At 47.6% G+C, this 17,296-nt stretch overlaps 1 protein-coding gene and 2 pseudogenes across 8 annotated transcripts in view; 1 reads left to right on the top strand and 2 right to left on the bottom strand.

The window, feature by feature from the left end:
• Positions 1 to 2,860: 2,860 nt before the first annotated feature.
• Positions 2,861 to 14,140, bottom strand: LOC132229693 (eukaryotic translation initiation factor 4B-like; annotated as a pseudogene).
• On the bottom strand, positions 6,925 to 9,044 carry LOC132231889 (protein PIMREG-like; annotated as a pseudogene).
• EIF2AK3 (eukaryotic translation initiation factor 2 alpha kinase 3) overlaps positions 13,962 to 17,296 on the top strand; it is a 121,520-nt gene continuing 118,185 nt past the window's right edge. For 2 of the 8 annotated variants that reach the window (XM_059688381.1, XM_059688378.1), the window contains exon 1: positions 13,984 to 14,541. In XM_059688381.1, the coding sequence (XP_059544364.1) occupies positions 14,225 to 14,541 (317 nt within the window). In that variant the 5' untranslated portion in view covers positions 13,984 to 14,224. Of the gene's footprint in view, positions 14,542 to 17,296 lie in introns of all 8 variants that reach the window. The other 6 variants (XM_059688383.1, XM_059688380.1, XM_059688382.1 and 3 more) reach the window with 6 other exon arrangements.

Here is a 17,296-nt window from a genome sequence, read left to right as displayed (position 1 = left end):
AATGGGAGATCGAACCCAAAACCTATGTATGTGCCCTGACTGGAATCGAACTTGCAACATTATTGGTGTACAGGCATCAAGCCTGGCTGGAGTGACTCAGTGGTTGAGTGTTGACCCAAGAACCACGGTTCAATTCCAGGTCAGGGCACACGCCTGAGTTGCGGGTTCAGTCCCTAGTAGGGGGTGTGCAGGAGGCAGGCAATAGATGTTTCTCTCTAATCAATGATGTTTCTATCTCTCTTTCCCCCTTTCTTCCTCTCTATAAAAACATATTTAAAATTAAATAAAAAGTCTAACTTATGCCAAGTTGGAGGGACTTATGAAACTAAATGTGTGAACACTGTCATGCACACAGTGCTATCCTGGGATGCCATATTGATGACAAGAGCCTGAAAATGCTAACCTTCGTCTATGCTGAAATCAATGCTCTGCAGAGAGGCAGGGTCCCTGGAAGGCAAGAGGGGGAAGACCTGTATCCTAAGACATAGTTTTAGAGGAGCCCTCCTCCGTCATCTGATGGTTGTTAACAAAAGGTACCTGACCAGTGAAAACACTGAGGAGTTCTGTGCCTTGGGCCCTATGTTATTTTCATTGCATCTATCCCATAAGCGCTAAATATGTGTCCCCACCTACCTGAGGGAGCAGAATTCCAAAAGATCAAAGTTCTGCCAAGGAGCTACCAATTTTCTAAAAACATATAAAATGAACACTGTATGTTCCCGAGTATGAAATCATAGTGCCTAGCAGGTCAGTCATAGCCTAGGCATTTAAAATATTTGTTAAAGAATTGGCCCTAGCCAGTGTGGCTCAGTTGGTTGAAGCATTACCCAGTATACCAAAAAGTTCCGGGTTTGATCCCCTTTCATGGTAAGTACAGGAGACAATAGATCAGTATTTGTCTCTCATCTCTCTCTCTCTTTCTCTTCTCTCTTTCTCCATTCCCCTTTCTCTGAAATCAATAAGCATGTTCTTGGGTGAGGATTAAAAAATAACCTATATATATAAAAGGCTAATATGCTAAGTCTCTGACCATCTGACCAGTTGGTATGATGTGCACTGACCACCAGGGGGCAAATGCTCAATGCAGGAGCTGCTGTGTTGCACACAGAGAAATGGCACCACAGACCTGGTGCCCACAAAGCAACACTCAGCTTCCCGCAAGTGGGACACAGGCCCTGCCACCACCCTAGAGTGACACCCCACCAAATCGCTCCAATGCTGCCAAGACCCCAAGACACAAAACGCTGCCCACAGCCCAGCCCAGCCCAGAAATGGTTGCTGTGTGAGCTGGGTAATGACGTCATGTAGCAATGCCCGGCTTCCTCTCCCTAACAACTAGCCTCCTTGGAGTTTCTTCAGCCCAGGAACACAACTTGCTTTATAACCAGGTGCAAACATTTCACACTTTGATCAAATGTCTGTGAAGCATTTTCCCGTGCCTCATCTCATTTGATCCCCACAGAAGTCCTGGAGAAGGTAGATAGGAGACTCCGTGGAATCCTATTTTCTTTTCCTATTAGCCAGAAAAACAGATTTAGAAAGTTTAGAAACTTGACCTGACTGAAAAGAAGTAAGAAATGGTCGACCTTGAAAATGACTTCAGGTTTTCTCACTGCAGAGAATATAGTCAAACACTGCTGCAGTTAAATATTTTACCCTTTGTTCTCCCTGCATGATCTACAATAATAATGTGCTCCATATTGATATTTACTGCTGTGTTGCTGACAATTACCTGAAAGAGAAGTTGGGGTGCTTCATTGGGCTGGAAAAAGTTTAGCTAAATCAGAAAGCAGGTCTAGTTAAGCAAGTTTATTCTATAAATATAAAAGGCTAGTTGACTCACACATGCTCAATACATATGAAGCTCTCACTAGCGCCAATCGCACGCATGTGTTTTGATTTGTCATTGTCGATCATGAATTGGCTTGATACTTCTATTATAGAGAAAGGGCAAATAGCAATATTAAAATATTTCTTCTAATTGATATACTTTCAATGTGCGAGAATTCATGCATTGGGTCACTAGTAATAAAATAAAATATTTGTTGAAGAATTGCATAAATGTATGATACAAGTGGAAAACACTGAATCAGTTCACATGTATCCAACCCAATTGTATGCTAGATCACAAGGGCAATAGCAACTTTTCTGTTGTTAATTTTATTTATTTATTTATCTATTTACATTGTAGTAGTTCATATACTATCATGGTTTCTAATTCAAAAGACATAAAAGATGACATTTAAAAGTCTGTCTCCTGGTTGCACATATCTGTCAATATATTAAAAACAGTCAAAGTGTACAATTTAAATAGGTGGATTGTATGGTATGTAAATTATTTCTCTTTGAAGCTGCTAAAAAAGGAAAAAATATTCCTTCTATCTTCCCATATAGATATAGAACTATGTATTTTTCCCTCACTTTTAATACAGAATCCTAGGGCAGAGTTCTAAAAGCATTATGGGCCATAGCCTAGAGAGGGTCTTGGTCCACGGCCAAGCCCATGTGCTCACAGGACAGAGGAGCAGGCAGTGAGTGAGGTTGGGGCTATGTTGGAGTCAGGAAGAGAAATGCCACAAATCAGAGACTGCAAGGAAACCTAGGGCTTATTTTTGCCACACAGATCTCTGGTCTATTGTACCACAAAAGATGACAAGCATAGCCCAGTTTTCCCAGGACTTGCTCTGCTTTAAAACAGAAAGTCCCAAGTCACAGAAGTCTTTCAATTCCAGATTTGTTAAGTCATCTTGGTGGGTTGACCCATTATTTTTCCTTTTTTTCTTAGGAGATGGTGAGTTTTATTTTATCTTGTCTGGATAGAGGTTTCATTTGCTCTCAAATGTTCCAGGGTAGAGAGAAACTAAGGGAAAGCAGAGGGTGTAGAGATCAATTCAGTGTAACCTTCTCCCTCAGTTCTATCTTCACCATAATGGAGAGAGCCACATACTTGTCTGCAGAACTGAAACTTGAGGCTGGATTTTCTTTAGGTTTCTTTGGCTCAGATACAGATCAAGAGTCTTGATTTTTTATGTCATCTTTTCTATCTGACTCCTTCCAATGGTCTGCTTCCTCCATCTTCAGGACTATGACTGGAGTTTTTCCTTTGGCCTTAAGAGACATTCACCTCACCCACTTTATTTTCATTTTTTCTTGCTGGTCCTTCCTAGATGGTTGAGCTAGAAATGCTTCCCCTGCCTCTAACCTGCCCCCCCCCCCCCCCCACACACACACATCTTGTAGGGGATTGCTTTTCTGTCTGAACTCCAAGATGAAGCAGGATTGTGAGAAATCTACTTCACCCAAGCATTCTCCTTTAAAAAATTTTTTGTTGTTGTTTTTTTCTTTTTAATTTTTTAAAAGGGGGAGGGAGAGAGATAGAAACATCAATGATGAGAGAGAATCATTGATCCACTGCCTACTGCATGCCCCCTACTGGGGATGAGCCTGCAACCCAGGCATGTGCCCTGACCAGGAATAGAACCATGGCCTCCTGGTTAATAGATGGGTGCTCAACCACTGAGCATACCAGCCAGGCTTTATTTTTATTGTTGAGAGTATTAGAGATGTCCCCCATTTTCTCCCCTTTGCCCCCTCTACCCATTCCCACCCCACACCAGGCCTTCACCTCACTATTATCTGTGTTCATAAATTATATATATATGCATATAAATTCTTTGGTTATTCTCTGCCCTTCATGCCTTCCTCCTTCCCTCTGAGATCTGTCAGTCTGTGTCATGCTTCCATGTCTCTTGTTCTATTTTGTTCATTAGATTCCACATATAAGTGGGATCATGTGATATTTGTCTTTCTCTGACTGGTTTATTGCACTTAGCATAATACTCTCCAGGTCCATCCATGCTGTGGCAAAGGTTAAGAGTACCCTCTTTTTTTCTTTACAGCTGAATATTATTCCATTATGCAAATATATCACAGCTTTTTTTTATCCACTCATCTACTGATGGGCACTTGGACTGTTTCCAGGTCCATTGCCCATTTTTTTATTGGATTGTTTGTCTTCCTCTAGTTGAATTGTATGAGTTTTTTATATATTTTGGAGATTAACCCCTTATCAGATGTATCATTGGCCAACATGTTCTCCCATAAGGTGGGTTCCCTTTGCATTTGAAGATGGTTTCTTTTTCTATGCAGAAGCATTTTAGTTTGATGTAGTTCCATTTCTTTATTTTTCCCTTTGTTTTTCCTGCCCTAGGAAATATATTGGCAAAAATTCTAGTACCTAAGATGTCTGAGATTTTATTGCCTATGTTTTCTTCTAGGAATTTTATGGTTTCACAACTTACATTTTTAAGTCTTTTATCCTTTTGAGTTTATTTTTGTGTGTGGTGTAAGTTGGTAGTCTAGTTGCATTTTTTTGCATGTACCTGTCCAATTTTCCCAACACCACTTATTAAAGAGACTATCTTTACTCTATTGTATACTCTTCCCTCCTTTGTTAAATATTAATTGAGCATAACGGCTTGGGTCGCTTCTAGGCTCTCTGTTTTATTGAGCTACATGTCTGTTCTTGTGCCAGTACTAGGCTGTTTTGATTACAATGGCCTTGTAGTATAGTTTGATATTCTGTATTGTGATCCCTCCAACTTTGTTCTTCTTCTCGAGATTGCTGCAGCTATTCAGGGTATTTTTTGGGGGGGATTCAATATACATTATTGGAATATTTGTTCTAGATCTGTGGAAATATGCCAGTGGCATTTCAATAGAAATTACATTGAATCTATAGATTGCTTCGGGCTGTATAGATATTTTAATGTTATTTTTTCAATCCATGAACATGGCATATGTTTCCATTTGTTTGTATCTTTCTCTATTTCTTTCTTTTTAAAAAAAAATGATAAATGAGAATCTATATTTCATTATTCTCCATAGACTTACTGCTGGTACATCAAGAAAATAATTAGTTTTGGTATATTTTGTATATGGTTATATTGTTGAACTCTCCTATTCATTCTTTTAAAAAAATTTTATCTTTGCCCAGCCGGTGTGGCTCAGTGGTTGAGCGTCGACCTATGAACCAGGAGGTCATGATTTGATTCCCAGTCAGGACACATGCCTGGGTTTTGGGCTGGATCTCTAGTCGGGATGTGCAGGAGGCAGCCGATCAATGATTTTCTCTCATCATTGATGTTTCTATCTCTCTCTCTCCTTCTCCCCTCCTTTCTGAAATAAAAATAATTTATCTTCATTGTTAAATGTACTACAAATATCCCCTCCACCCCCCCGCATTGATCCCCTCCACCGGGAACCCCCAGCCCTCACCACACTATTTTTAAAAAAATACATTTTATTGATTCTTTACAGACAGGAAAGGAGAGGGGTAGAGAGTTAGAAACATCAATGAGAGAGAAATATCAATCAGCTGCCTTCTGCACACCTCTTACTGGGGATGTGCCTGCAACCAAGGAACATGCCCTTGACCAGAATCGAACCTGGGACCTTTGAGTCTGCAGGCTGATGCTCTATCCACTGAGCCAAACCAGTCAGGGCCTCACCACACTATTGTCTGTGTCCATGGGTTATGCATATCTTATATAATAAAAAGCTAATATGCAAATTGACCGAACGGTGGAATGACTGGTTGCTATGATGCGCACTGACCACCAGGGGCCAGATGCTCAACACAGGAGCTACCCCTGTGGTTGGTGCACTCCCACAGGGGGAGCACCGTTCAGCCAGAAGCCAGGCTCATGGCTGGCAGCGGCAGTGGCAGGAGCCTCTCCCACCTCTGTGGCAGCACTAAAGATGTCCAACTGAAGGCTTAGGCCTGTTCCCTGGACACCCCTTGAGGGTTCCCAGACTGTGAGAGGGCGCAGGCCGGGCTGAGAGACTCTCACAAGTACACAAATTTCGTGCACCGGGCCTCTAGTATGCATATAAGTTCCCTAGTTATTTCCTCACTGCCCAGCCTTCCCTCTGAGATTTGTCAGTCTATCAGAAAGAGAGTCTTTATTATGGAAAAGCAACATTATAGAGGGAGGTTACACACTGATTTCTTTCTAATAAAATGATAAGGCAAATTTCTTAAATAATTTACAAAGGGCAGAAATTGCTGCCAGAGCAATGTTATGCCTCCCTGCCACCCACAGTGCCAGGTGCTGGGAACATAAATAGGTACCCATGGGCCTGGAGTCTCAGAGCCTGGAAATCTCTCCCACCCTTTCCTTTGGAGCAGGCACAGGAGCTGGTTCCCAATAGCCTGGGCACTGGCAACACAGGAGGTGACTCCTAGCCCACCCTGCTCCTGGGTGCACAGCTCAGAGCTCTCAAATACCTTCTGGAGCCTGCACTTCACATTGCAAAAAAGGCAACCACAAGGCTCAAGTGTGGAGTGCATTTCAAACCCAAAAGGGGAGTAGGGTGAATAATCCCCCTCCACTCCCAGGTGTCCCGGAGTCACTCTTGGGCTGTGGCAAGTGGTCTCTGCCAGGCTCAGATGTGGTCAGAGCAGGAGACAGAAGCCACAAGCAGCCCCCACTTGGGCCTTGTTAGTCAGGTCCTTGTTAGCAGTGGCCCAGGGGCACTGCCAACTCCTCAAGGATTTCCTTCCAGGAACTGGAGGGGAGGCACAGATCCCAGGTTTGGGGGCATGGCGGTCAAATATGGCTCACTTCCTGGGGGACAGAGCTCCCTTCGTGCCCCTCACTGCGCTCCAGACAGGGGGAGCGAGGACACCAGAGCCTTTCCCCAGAAGCCGAGAAGCTGAAAGGTGGTGGGTCAGTGCGGTCAGCAGCTCAGGTCCAAGCTGGTAGGAAGATGGCAGGCTTCCCACTCTGCTGGGCATCAGCTCTGTGGGTGTCTCCAAATACACACATGAAGGAGGAGGAGAGGAGGAAGAAGAGGATGCTGGGACAGGTGCTCAGGATGGAAGATGCTTGGGAGGAGGGCGTGACCCGAAGGGCACTGTCCTCAGTCTCGAAGGAGATAAACAGTCATGTCAGCACTCTCATCAGCTGCATGGCCCCCTTCCGCTCTTGGGACAGTTTCTGGAGACACTGGATTCCTGCCCCCACAGGCTCTAGGTCACTGTCAGATTCACTGGGGAGCAGAGGGGCTCTGTAGAGAAGTAGGGGCCCCGGAAGGCGGCCTCCCTCCTGGACCTCCACAAGGGGCCATGTGGAGTGGTGATGACGCTCTCTCTCCCAGGGGCCCAGAGTTGAGCCGGCAGGGGTGGTTCCAGAAAGTCAGGTGCTCCTCTGGCTCAGGCTGCAAGCTGGGGGGCTACTGCCCCTCTGTGTCTCTTTCTTCCTCCTCCTGGCTTTCACCTGGGTTTCCACCTGCCACTTGGTGCCACTTTGGCAGGACTCCTGGATTCTCTGGACCCAAGGTGTTCTTATCTGAGCCAGCTGCAGCCTGGAGGCCCTGCTGCCCTGGCTCTGGGGTTTCTAGGTGTTTCCAGGAGGGGCCTAGGTTGAGGCTGACTGCTCTCAGGGGCAGCCTCCTTTGGAGCTGTCTACAGACGAAGGCCAGGGCAATGTTGGAGGTCTCCAGATGGCCAACTGCAGGCTGCAGCACCTCATTCTCCTCCAGCTGCTCCTGGTCTGGAGAGATCACCTGTGCATGGAGGTGCTCACCCCGGGCACCTCCTTGGTTCAGTTCATTCCTAGCTATCATTGTTTTGCTGCAATAGTAAATAGGATTTTTTTTAAAGTTTCTTTTTCTGAGAGTTCATTGTATAAAACTGTCATTGATTTTTGGATGCTAATTTTGTATCCTGCTACTTTACTGAATTCATTTATTAGTTCTAGCAGTTTTTTGGCAGAATCTTTAGGGTTTTCTATGTACAATATCATGTCATCTGTGAATAATGACAGTTTTACTTCTTCCTTTCCAATTTGGAGCCTTTTTTTCTTCTTCTTCTTGTCTGATTGCAGGGCCTAGGACTTCCAGTACTATGTTGAATAAGAGTGGTGAAGCCCTAGCCAATTTATCTCAGTGAATAGAGTGTTGGCCTGCAGACTGAAGAGTCCCGGGTTCGATTTCAGTCAAGGACACATGCCCAGGTTGCAAGCTCAATCCTCAGTACAGGTTGTGCAGGAGGTAGCCAATCAATTATTCTCTCTCATCATTGATGTTTCTATCTCTCCCCCCAACCCCCTTTCTCTCTGAAATCAATTTTTTAAAAAAGAGTGGTGAAAGCAGACATCCCTGTCTTGTTCCTGTTCTTAAGAAAACATTGTTAGTTTTTTTTCCATTAAGTATCATGTTGGCTGCAGGTTTGTCGTATATGCCCTTTATTATGTGGAGGTATATTCCCTCTATTCAAACTTTGCTGAGAGTTTTTGTGTTGTTGTTGTTGTTTTTTTTAATAAAAAATGAGTGCTAGGAGAAACCAAGATGGCGGCATAGGTAAACACCGGAAATTGCTGCCTCACACAACCAATTCAAAAATTGACAAAACGGACATCATCCAGAACCACAGGAAGGCTGGCTGAGTGGAAATTCTACTAGAAGGAAAGAGAAAAGCACTAGAAGGAAAGAGAAAAACACACTGAGACTCAGAGGAGGTGCGGAAGTAAAGTGCAGAGGTACGGAGGTGCATGTGGAAAGGGCTGGCAACTGAGGACACAGTTGTCTTTTTCAATCAGGAGGGAGACACAAGCTCCTGACTGCTCTGAACTCCAGTTCCGGGCGAGTCTTTGGGGACCCAGACTCATATGGGGAGAAACTGGACTGTCTGGCATCAGTTGGAACTCGAGGGCTTTCTCTCAGAGGTGCTTGCAGAGATTACCGGGACACTGAGACCCAGGGCCTCTTAGGGTAGGACTGAGGATCAGCCATAGCTGTCTGCTTCGCCCTGTTGATCCCCTGAGACCCTGCCCCACCCAAGCTGTGGGCAGAGGCTTTTGCATATGAAAGGCCTAGCCCTTTGCAATCTGAAAATTACCTAACAAACTGCAGCTGGCTCAGAGAGACCCAGAACTTCCAAAAGAAGGCTCAAGACCCCACAGCAGCTTGCATTGCTTCACAGCTGGGCCTCATCTGGGCACCTCATCTTGGTTTCTTCTGAGTGCTAGATTTCTAAGCATTCTCCTTTGGTGAGGGGGATAGCATTGTAGTATAGTTTGATATGCAGTATTGTGATCCCTCCAACTTTGTTCTTCTCCCCCAAGATTGCTGCAGCCATTCAGGGTGGAGGGACTAGCATTACCTTTAGAGGCTGTTCAGTTCAGGTTTTGGAGACTTAGAAGTTGGAGAGTGACAGTCTTCCTCCTAAGTGAGTGTTTCATTTTCCAGAGACTTTTCACTCTCTCTCCTTCCTGCATTTCTGCCAGATATGACTGAGGTCCAGTCTGTGGTGACTCACTTCCTGTTTTCTATCATCCAGTTGGTTCCCCAGTTCCTTCACTTTGCCAGCGTGGGTGTCTCTCTGAGGCTGATGTTCTAGTTTGACTCATCCAGCTCACACTGCACTGTCTCCTGTCCTTCCATAGCTGCTCCTCTGCTTCTTGTTCTCTAGCAGCTGTGTCAACAGGCTTTGTCCCTCCACAGAGAGAGGCCGACGGATGTACTGTGAGGTGCTAGCGGAAGAATCATCTTCCTTACGAATACTCCGAGGCCTTGGAGTCCGTTTGGGTCTTTGGGATGAACCTCTGTCACATCTATAATCATCTCTGTTTGTCATATCTCTGTTTGTCTTCATAGCATGCCCCGCTCCTCTGTAGTCACCATCCCTATAGTGCCCCCTACCGAATGCTCTTCTGCCACTGTCTGTCCTAGAATCATAGCCTCTGTCATAGTCTCTGCTGCCTCAGGTGTCATAGTGATCTCAGCCCCCATGTCAACCCACATCCTTGTGTGGGCTGTCATGATACTCATCTCAGTATCCATCATGATGTGGGTCTGGATCAGAATGATCTCAACACTTGTCTCCAAAGATATCAAACTTCTTCTGGGTGGATGGTCATAAAAGCTGTCTGGGGCAGCATGGGCCCTCCAATCACTATCTGTTTCATCAGAATCCTGATTTCTATCTCAACCAAAAGATCCATCACTCCTGTCTTTGATCAGCAATGTCCACTCAAAATTCTCCTGTTACCTGGAGAGATTACCTAGAGATGTTCCACATCATATGTCAAGAGGGAAATGCAAATTAAATCAACAATAAGATACCACTGCACCCCTATTAGAACAGCTAAAATCCAAAAACACTGACAACACCAAATGCTGACAAGGATGTGGAGCAACAGAAAACTCTCATTCGTTGCTGGTGGGAATGTGAAATGGTACAGCCACTTTAGAAGACAGTTTGCTGGTTTCTCACAAAACTCCAACATATGCTTACCAAAAGGCTCAGCAATTATGCTCCTTGATATTATCTAAAGCAGTTTTGAATGCATATGCAAAAATCTGTTTGTGGATGTTTACAATAGCTTTATTTCTAATTGTCAAAACTTGGAAGCAACCAAGATGTACTGCAGTAGGTAAATAAATAGACTGTAGTCCATCCAGACAATGGACTATTTTTCAGTGCTCAAAGGACATGAACTAGGGAGAGAAAGCCGAACATTGCTGTATGACATCATTACCCAGCTCACACAGCAACTGTTTCCAGACTGTGCTGGGCTGTGCTGTGGCCCCATATTGCGCCATGGCAGCATTGGCTGAGATTTGGTGGGGTGTCACTCTGGGGTGGTGGCGGGGCTTGTGTCCCACTTGGGGGAAGCTGAGCGTTGCTTTGTTGGTGTCAGGTCTGCACTGCACTTTCTGTATAAATGACCAGTATGTGTCTTGGCAGCTCCTGCATTGAGTATCAGCCCCCTGGTGGTCAGTGCGCGTCATAGTGACAGGTCCATTGGGCGGAGGTACACTTAACATATTAGTCTCTTATATATATAAACTACAGGCCCTGTGCAGGGAATGCAGGCATGGGAAAGGTCCCTAGGTCTGGCCAGCGATTAGGGCTGATCGGGGCCTTCTGGCTGTCGGCTGGGGCCTTCCTTCATTCTGTGCCACCCCCTGGTGGTCAGCACACATCATAGTGAGTGATCGAACTCCCAGTCTCCCAGTCAAACTCCCTAGGGACACTTTACATATTAGCCTCTTATATATATACTAGAGGCCCGGTGCACAAAAATTTGTGCACTCGGGGGGGAGGGGGTGTCCCTGAGCCTGGCCTGTGCCCTCTTGCAGTCTGGGACCCCTCGGGAGATAATGACCTGCTGGCTTAGGCCTGCTCCCGGGTGGCAGAGGGCAGGCCCAATCCCTAGGTGCAGCCCCTGGTCGGGCTCAGAGCAGGGTTGATTGGGGAGTTGGGGCACCGCCCCCTGTCATGCACAGAGCAGGGTGGATCGGGAGGTTGCGATGCCACCCTCAGTCATGCTCAGGGTAGGGCCGATTGGGGGGTTGGGGCACCATCCCCTGCCACACTCAAGCAGGGTCATGGGGAGGTTGCGGCGCCACCCCCTGTCACGCACAGAGCAGGGCCAATCGGGGTTGGGGCGCTGCCCCCTGTCACTCACACAGCAGGGCCCATCAGGGGGGTTGCGGAGCTCCCCCCGTCATGCACAGAGCAGGCCCCATCAGGGGGTTGAGGAGCTCCTCCCTGTCACTCACAGAGTAGGGCCGATAGGGGAGTTGGGGCACCGCCCCCTGCCACACACAGAGCAGGGTGGATCAGGGGTTTGGGGCGCCGCACCCTGTCACACTCAGGGCAGGGCCGATGGGGAGGTTATGGCTCTACCCCGTCACACACAGAGCAGGGCCCATGGGGGGCAGTTGGGGTGCCGCCCTCTATCACCCACAGAGCAGGGCCTATAAGGGGGTTGGGGCGCTGCCACTGTCACACTCAGGGCAGGGCCGATGGGGAGGTTATGGCTCTACCCCGTCACACACAGAGCAGGGCCCGTGGCGGGGGCGTGGTGGGGGGGGTTGGGGCGCAGCACCCTGTCACACACAGAGCCGCAGGGCTGATCAGGGGTTTGGGGTGCCTTCCCCTGTCACGAACAGAGCAGGGCAGATAGGGAGGTTGTGGCCCCACACCCTGTCACACACGGAGCCGCAGGGCGATCAGGGGGTTTGGGCGCTGCCCCCTGTCATGCTGATCCCAGTGCTGGGAGGCCTCGCGGCTCCGCTGATCCTGGTGCTGGGAGGCATATTACCCTTTTACTATATAGAATAGAGGCCTGGTGCACGGGTGGGGCCCAGCTGGTTTGCCCTGAAGGGTGTCCTGGATCAGGGTGGGGGTCCCCACTGGGGTTCCTGGCCAGCCTGGGTGAGGGGATGATGGCTGTTTTCAGCTGGTCACACACCCTTCAGGGTGAGGGTCCCCACTGGGGTGCCTGGCCAGTCTGGGTGAGGGGCTGAGGGCTGTTTTTAGGCTGGCGGGTGACTGAAGTTCCCAACCGCTCCTTTTTTTCTTTTTTCTTTTTTTATTCTGGGCCAGCTTTAGCTCTGAGGCTTGGCTCCAGCTCTTAGGCCTCCGCTGCTGAAAGCAGGTATCTGGTTTGACTGGGTCCTATAATCGAAACACTGTTTCAACTCCAGCCCTGAGATCCAGGCTCACTGAAAGCAGGTTTCTGGAGTATTGTTTAGCTTCTATATTTGTAACAATGTTTCAAACTGCAAGCTCAGAGGCCAGCAGCGGCATGCAGGGAATGTTGGAGTCCTCCGTCACTGAAGCAAGCAAGCCTCATGTTCCCTTCAAGCTGCCTGGCTGCCGGCCGCCATCTTGGCTGGCAGTTAATTTGCATATCGCCCTGATTAGCCAATGGGAAGGGTAGTGGAGGTACAACTAATTACCATGTTTCTCTTTTATTAGATAGGATAGAATATCTATATATCTATAGATATAGATATATAGATATATAAATAGATAGATGAGATGAAGCCTGAGAATTGTTGTTTGAATGAGCAATGGAGGCCTCAGCAAGAGCAATCTGGTGGATTCTGGGCATGAAAGCCTGACTCACGTGTTGAGAAAAAACTGAAGGCAAGTTGTTTAGAACAACTTGTAAGTTTTGCTGTACTTGTAGGAGCAAGAAAATGTGGTGGGAGATGGAGGGGGGAGTGGGCTTTTTTTGGTTTTGTTTTTTGATGTTAAAAAATTACAGCATGTTAATGCCAGTATCTTTAAAAAATCTTCAGTTTTCTTTTTTTTATTGATCAAGGTATTACATATGTGTCCTTATCCCCCTATTGCCCCCTTCACAGGATTTTGATGGGGCAATAGCTTCCCAGGTACTCTCCTCATCTTTGATGCCATTCTTTTGAATACACTGCTGACTAAACCACAACTCTCATCCTTTCACGCCTCTGCTCAAAAATCTTCAGGGTGTCCTTAACTGCTGCATGAGGTTCCAATTCCTTAGCTGAACAGTCAAATCTTCTCCAGTTTTGACTTTTGCAGTTTTCTCTCTTTCTTCTCCAAAGTCCGATGCCACAGCAGGGTCAGAAGGCTCAGGTTAAAGTCGCGATTCTGCTCCGTGACGTTGGACCGGAGGGGAGGGGCGTGTGGAGTAGACAGGATCACCTGTTAGATCGCAGGCATCTCTAAGAAGCCTTACCTCTCAGCGCCCTAGGGACTGCATGCGATATGGTGTTCTAAAACCGCTTCATCCCTTTCACTTCTAACCACACGGCTTGTGCAGTCACTTATGTTTCCCGCCTCGCTTTTGCCTTTCCAAACACACCAGGCTTTAGAAGAGCCACTGTGGCAGCTCCTTTAAGGGCTTCCGCCTCCGAAGCACCCGGCCCTCGCTTCCAACTCTTCCTGTCACTAGGGACTGACCTCTCCACAGTCAGAATTGGCCACGTAGTAAGTGCCGCTTCCAGCCAATCAGGAAGAAGTTATCTCAGAGCTTTGAGGGGCATCCGCTTCCACCAATGAACTTCAAGTCTTCTTGCTAAGCGCTTCCGGAACAGGGCCGGGCCTCGGAGGGGACAGTACGATTTGATTGGCAGGCGTGATGTTGACAACCGGGGAAAGCCCACCTTCTGCAACAGGACCAGCTTGGATTCCCGGAGTGGCAGTGACCGCAGCCAATCGGAGAGTAGACGCGCGGAAAGTTTGCTCAATGGGTGATGTCCGAGGGAGACTGTCACTCAAGTAGCGGTGGCTGAGAGCGAGGTGAGACGTGGCGGGAGGACCGGGCTGGCTGTCAGGCCGTTGGGATCCGCAGCTCATCCCCGGCTGCTCGGTGGCTCAGGCCGGCAGGAAAGCGGGTGCCGGCGACTTCACCTCCATGCGCGCGCCCAGGGCAGGCCGCTGATGGAACGCGCTGCCCACTCGGGGCGGCTCGCGCGGGCGCCGCCGTCGCTGCTGCTGCTGCTGCTGCTGCTGGGGCTTGCGGCGCTGACGGAAGCTGTGGGGCGCGCCCGCGACCTACCCGCCCCGGCGGCGGAGGCGGCGTTCGGCCTGGGGGCCGCCGCGGCTCCTACCTGGGCCCTGCGGGTGCCGTCGGCTGGGGCCTTGACCGCGGCTGAGGTGACGGTGGAGGACGCCGAGGCGTTGCCGGCGGCCGCGGGCGAGCAGGAGCCGCGGGAGCCCGAGCCCGACCAAGAGCCAGAGCTGCGGCCGCATGGCAGGTGAGGGGCGCCCACTCGGGGAAGCGGCTGGTTGGCGTGCGCGCGCCGCGAGGGTTCGGGGGCCGGGGTCCCCTCGGCTGCGGCCTCTCGCTGGCGGAGAACTGGCGGCGGCTGGGCGAGCGCGGGCCGCCTTCCCGTCGGTCCTGGCAGGTGTCTTAGGATGATCTCGGAAGAGCGCAGAGATGGGAAAGAAACGTTCCTTTCCCTCGATTGTTTTGGGCTTTTATTTTACTCCAAGGAACTTTCAGCCCTCACCCCAGCCCACCCTCTTTTCTTTCTTTCGTGAATCACCAGTTATCTGTGCTGGTGTGACAGCTGTTTTGGGAGAGGACTTTACGGAGAGATTTCTACATTCCTGTTTTTATTTTTTTTAAAAAATATATATTTTATTGATTTCAGAGAGGAAGGTAGTAGGAGAGAGAGATAGAAACATCAATGATGAGAGAGAATCACTGCTCGGCTGTCTCCGTATGCCCACACTGGGGATGGAGCCCACCACCGCGCATATGCCCTTACTGGGGGTCGAACCCGTGACCTCCCGGTTTATAGGGCCACGCTCACCACTGAGCTGTGCCAGCAGGGCTCCACATTCCCTTTTAAACAGAACCCTGTCGCGCCCCGGAGCAGGGGTAATGTCAGTGCTTCTCAGATTGAGATCTGGGGAAACCTGCATCAGAATGCCTGGGGATGCTAGTAAACTCCACCCCAGAGCCACGGAGTCAGTCTTTTTCTGGGTCAGAACCTCGAATCTGCAAATTTAACAAGCAAACCAGACAATTTTTGAACACACTAGACAAAGTTTAAGAGCTATGGGTAGGTTCTTGAATTTTGGCAGTTTTGATATGTAGAGAATTTACCATATAAACATTTAATATAGGGCTGTCTTGGTTGAGCTGGTTAACCTCCTTAAAAATGATACTTAAAGACACATGTTTTAAAGCTCTTTTCCAAGACTGGACACAAATGTGAGGCATTATAATGGTAAAGTATTTTGCAGACAGCTGTCTGAACACACCTGGAGAGAAAGTGATGTCCCATTTAGCAAATGGGATGATAAAAGCAGTGTTAGGTAAATTAAACCAGGGACGGCTACAATTGTAGGTCACAAAGTATTGTAGGTTTATAACATACTGATTACTAGATCATAACAAATAGGTTTAATTTTCAGTTAATTATTGGAACCTTGATCTATGTACCTGCAAACTATAAATAGGATAAGTAATTAAAGTCTCACCACTTGAATGTTTATATGTAGATTTTTTTTTTTAAATAGCAAATGTTTGACAATTTTCATAGGCTTTGCTAATTAATTAACTTTCCTGGAAGAGTTTTATCTTGAAACTTCTGAAGTGCCTGCTCAAAGTAAATTCTATGAATTAATATGTTTCATTTTTCTTAGATTACAAATCCACTGCAGCAGGTACTTGTGGGTACTTACAAAGGCCCGCACAATGCTCTGGGGTTCCAGAGGATGGGCAGATCCAGCCCTCCTGGAGGAGTGTAGAGTCTCGCCGCTAGGATTATGTGAGATGACCCATGACATAGAGCAGAAGCAGAGCAAATTAAGTGCCACCAGTGTCTGGAGGTTTTTGTGGTTTTCAGGAGGTTGAGTATAGGCGGTGAGGTAGATGAGAAGATAAGCAAAAGCTGAGGCAGAATGAGGTGGTTCCTAAAAAGTGGTTAGAATTGTGAGGGGCAGACATGGGATTTGAGGAAACAGCAAGAGGCACAAAAGCTGGAAAATACATTTAGGGAAACTTTTTTAAAAATATATTTTTTATTGATTTCAGAGAGGAAGGAAAAGGGAGAGACAGAAACATCAGTGGATGAGAGAAAATCATCGATCTGCTGCCTCCCGCATGCCCCCCACTGGGGATCTAGCCTGAAACCTGGGCATGTGCCCCTGACCTGAAATCGAACTGTGACCTCCTGGTTCATAGGTCAGTGCTCAACTACCGAGCCACACCCCACATCGGCTGGGCTAGAAAATTTTTTATTCATATACATCTTTGTGTGAGACCTATGTGTAGGTGAGTGATTAGACAGACATATGGGAGTGCTGGGCAAGGTGGAGAAAAAAATGAGACTAGAAAAATAGCTGGGGCCATATTGTATAGATCTAGCTTCACACTAGCAGTACAGTAGGAAGTGTGTTAGAAGTCCGGAATCAGACACCTCTCAGACCCACTGAGGAAGTATCTGTGTTTTAACAAGATTACAGTGTGCTTCGCATGCACATTACAGTTGGATAAGTGATGTGTGAAGTATCTCAAGTGCCAGTCCTGATTAAAGTTTGTGCTTAAGAAATATTTCTCCAGCAATACCATGTACTGAAAGCTTGAGGTGAGGATACCACAAGGACAGTGTTGTAACAGTTCAGAGGAGAGGTTTGCTGTTAAGTGGATGTAGAACAGATGTTTGAGGTAGAATCTTGGTTCCTAGCAAATGATTCAGTTCTACCTACCTTGGTACTCCCATCCAAAGACTGAGACTGGGTGGCCAGAAAGTGAGAGGATTTTAGGGGTGGGTGGCCAGAAAGTGAGAGGATTTTAGGGGAGCAGGGAAGAAAAGAGAAGGGGTTTGGTGATGGACATGGTGACTTGTAGGTCCAGGCAGGACTCTAGAGACTCTAGAGCAGTGATTCCCAAAGTGGGCGCTTCCGCCCCCTGGTGGGCGCTGCAGCGATCCAGGGGGGCTGTGATGGCCACAGGTGCATTTGTTTTAACTTTTTTTGTATTACCTTTCTATTCTGAGT

This window comes from Myotis daubentonii, chromosome 3, assembly GCF_963259705.1.
Source record: "Myotis daubentonii chromosome 3, mMyoDau2.1, whole genome shotgun sequence".
Lineage (NCBI taxonomy): Eukaryota > Metazoa > Chordata > Mammalia > Chiroptera > Vespertilionidae > Myotis > Myotis daubentonii.
This window is presented reverse-complemented; position numbering and strand designations above follow the sequence as displayed.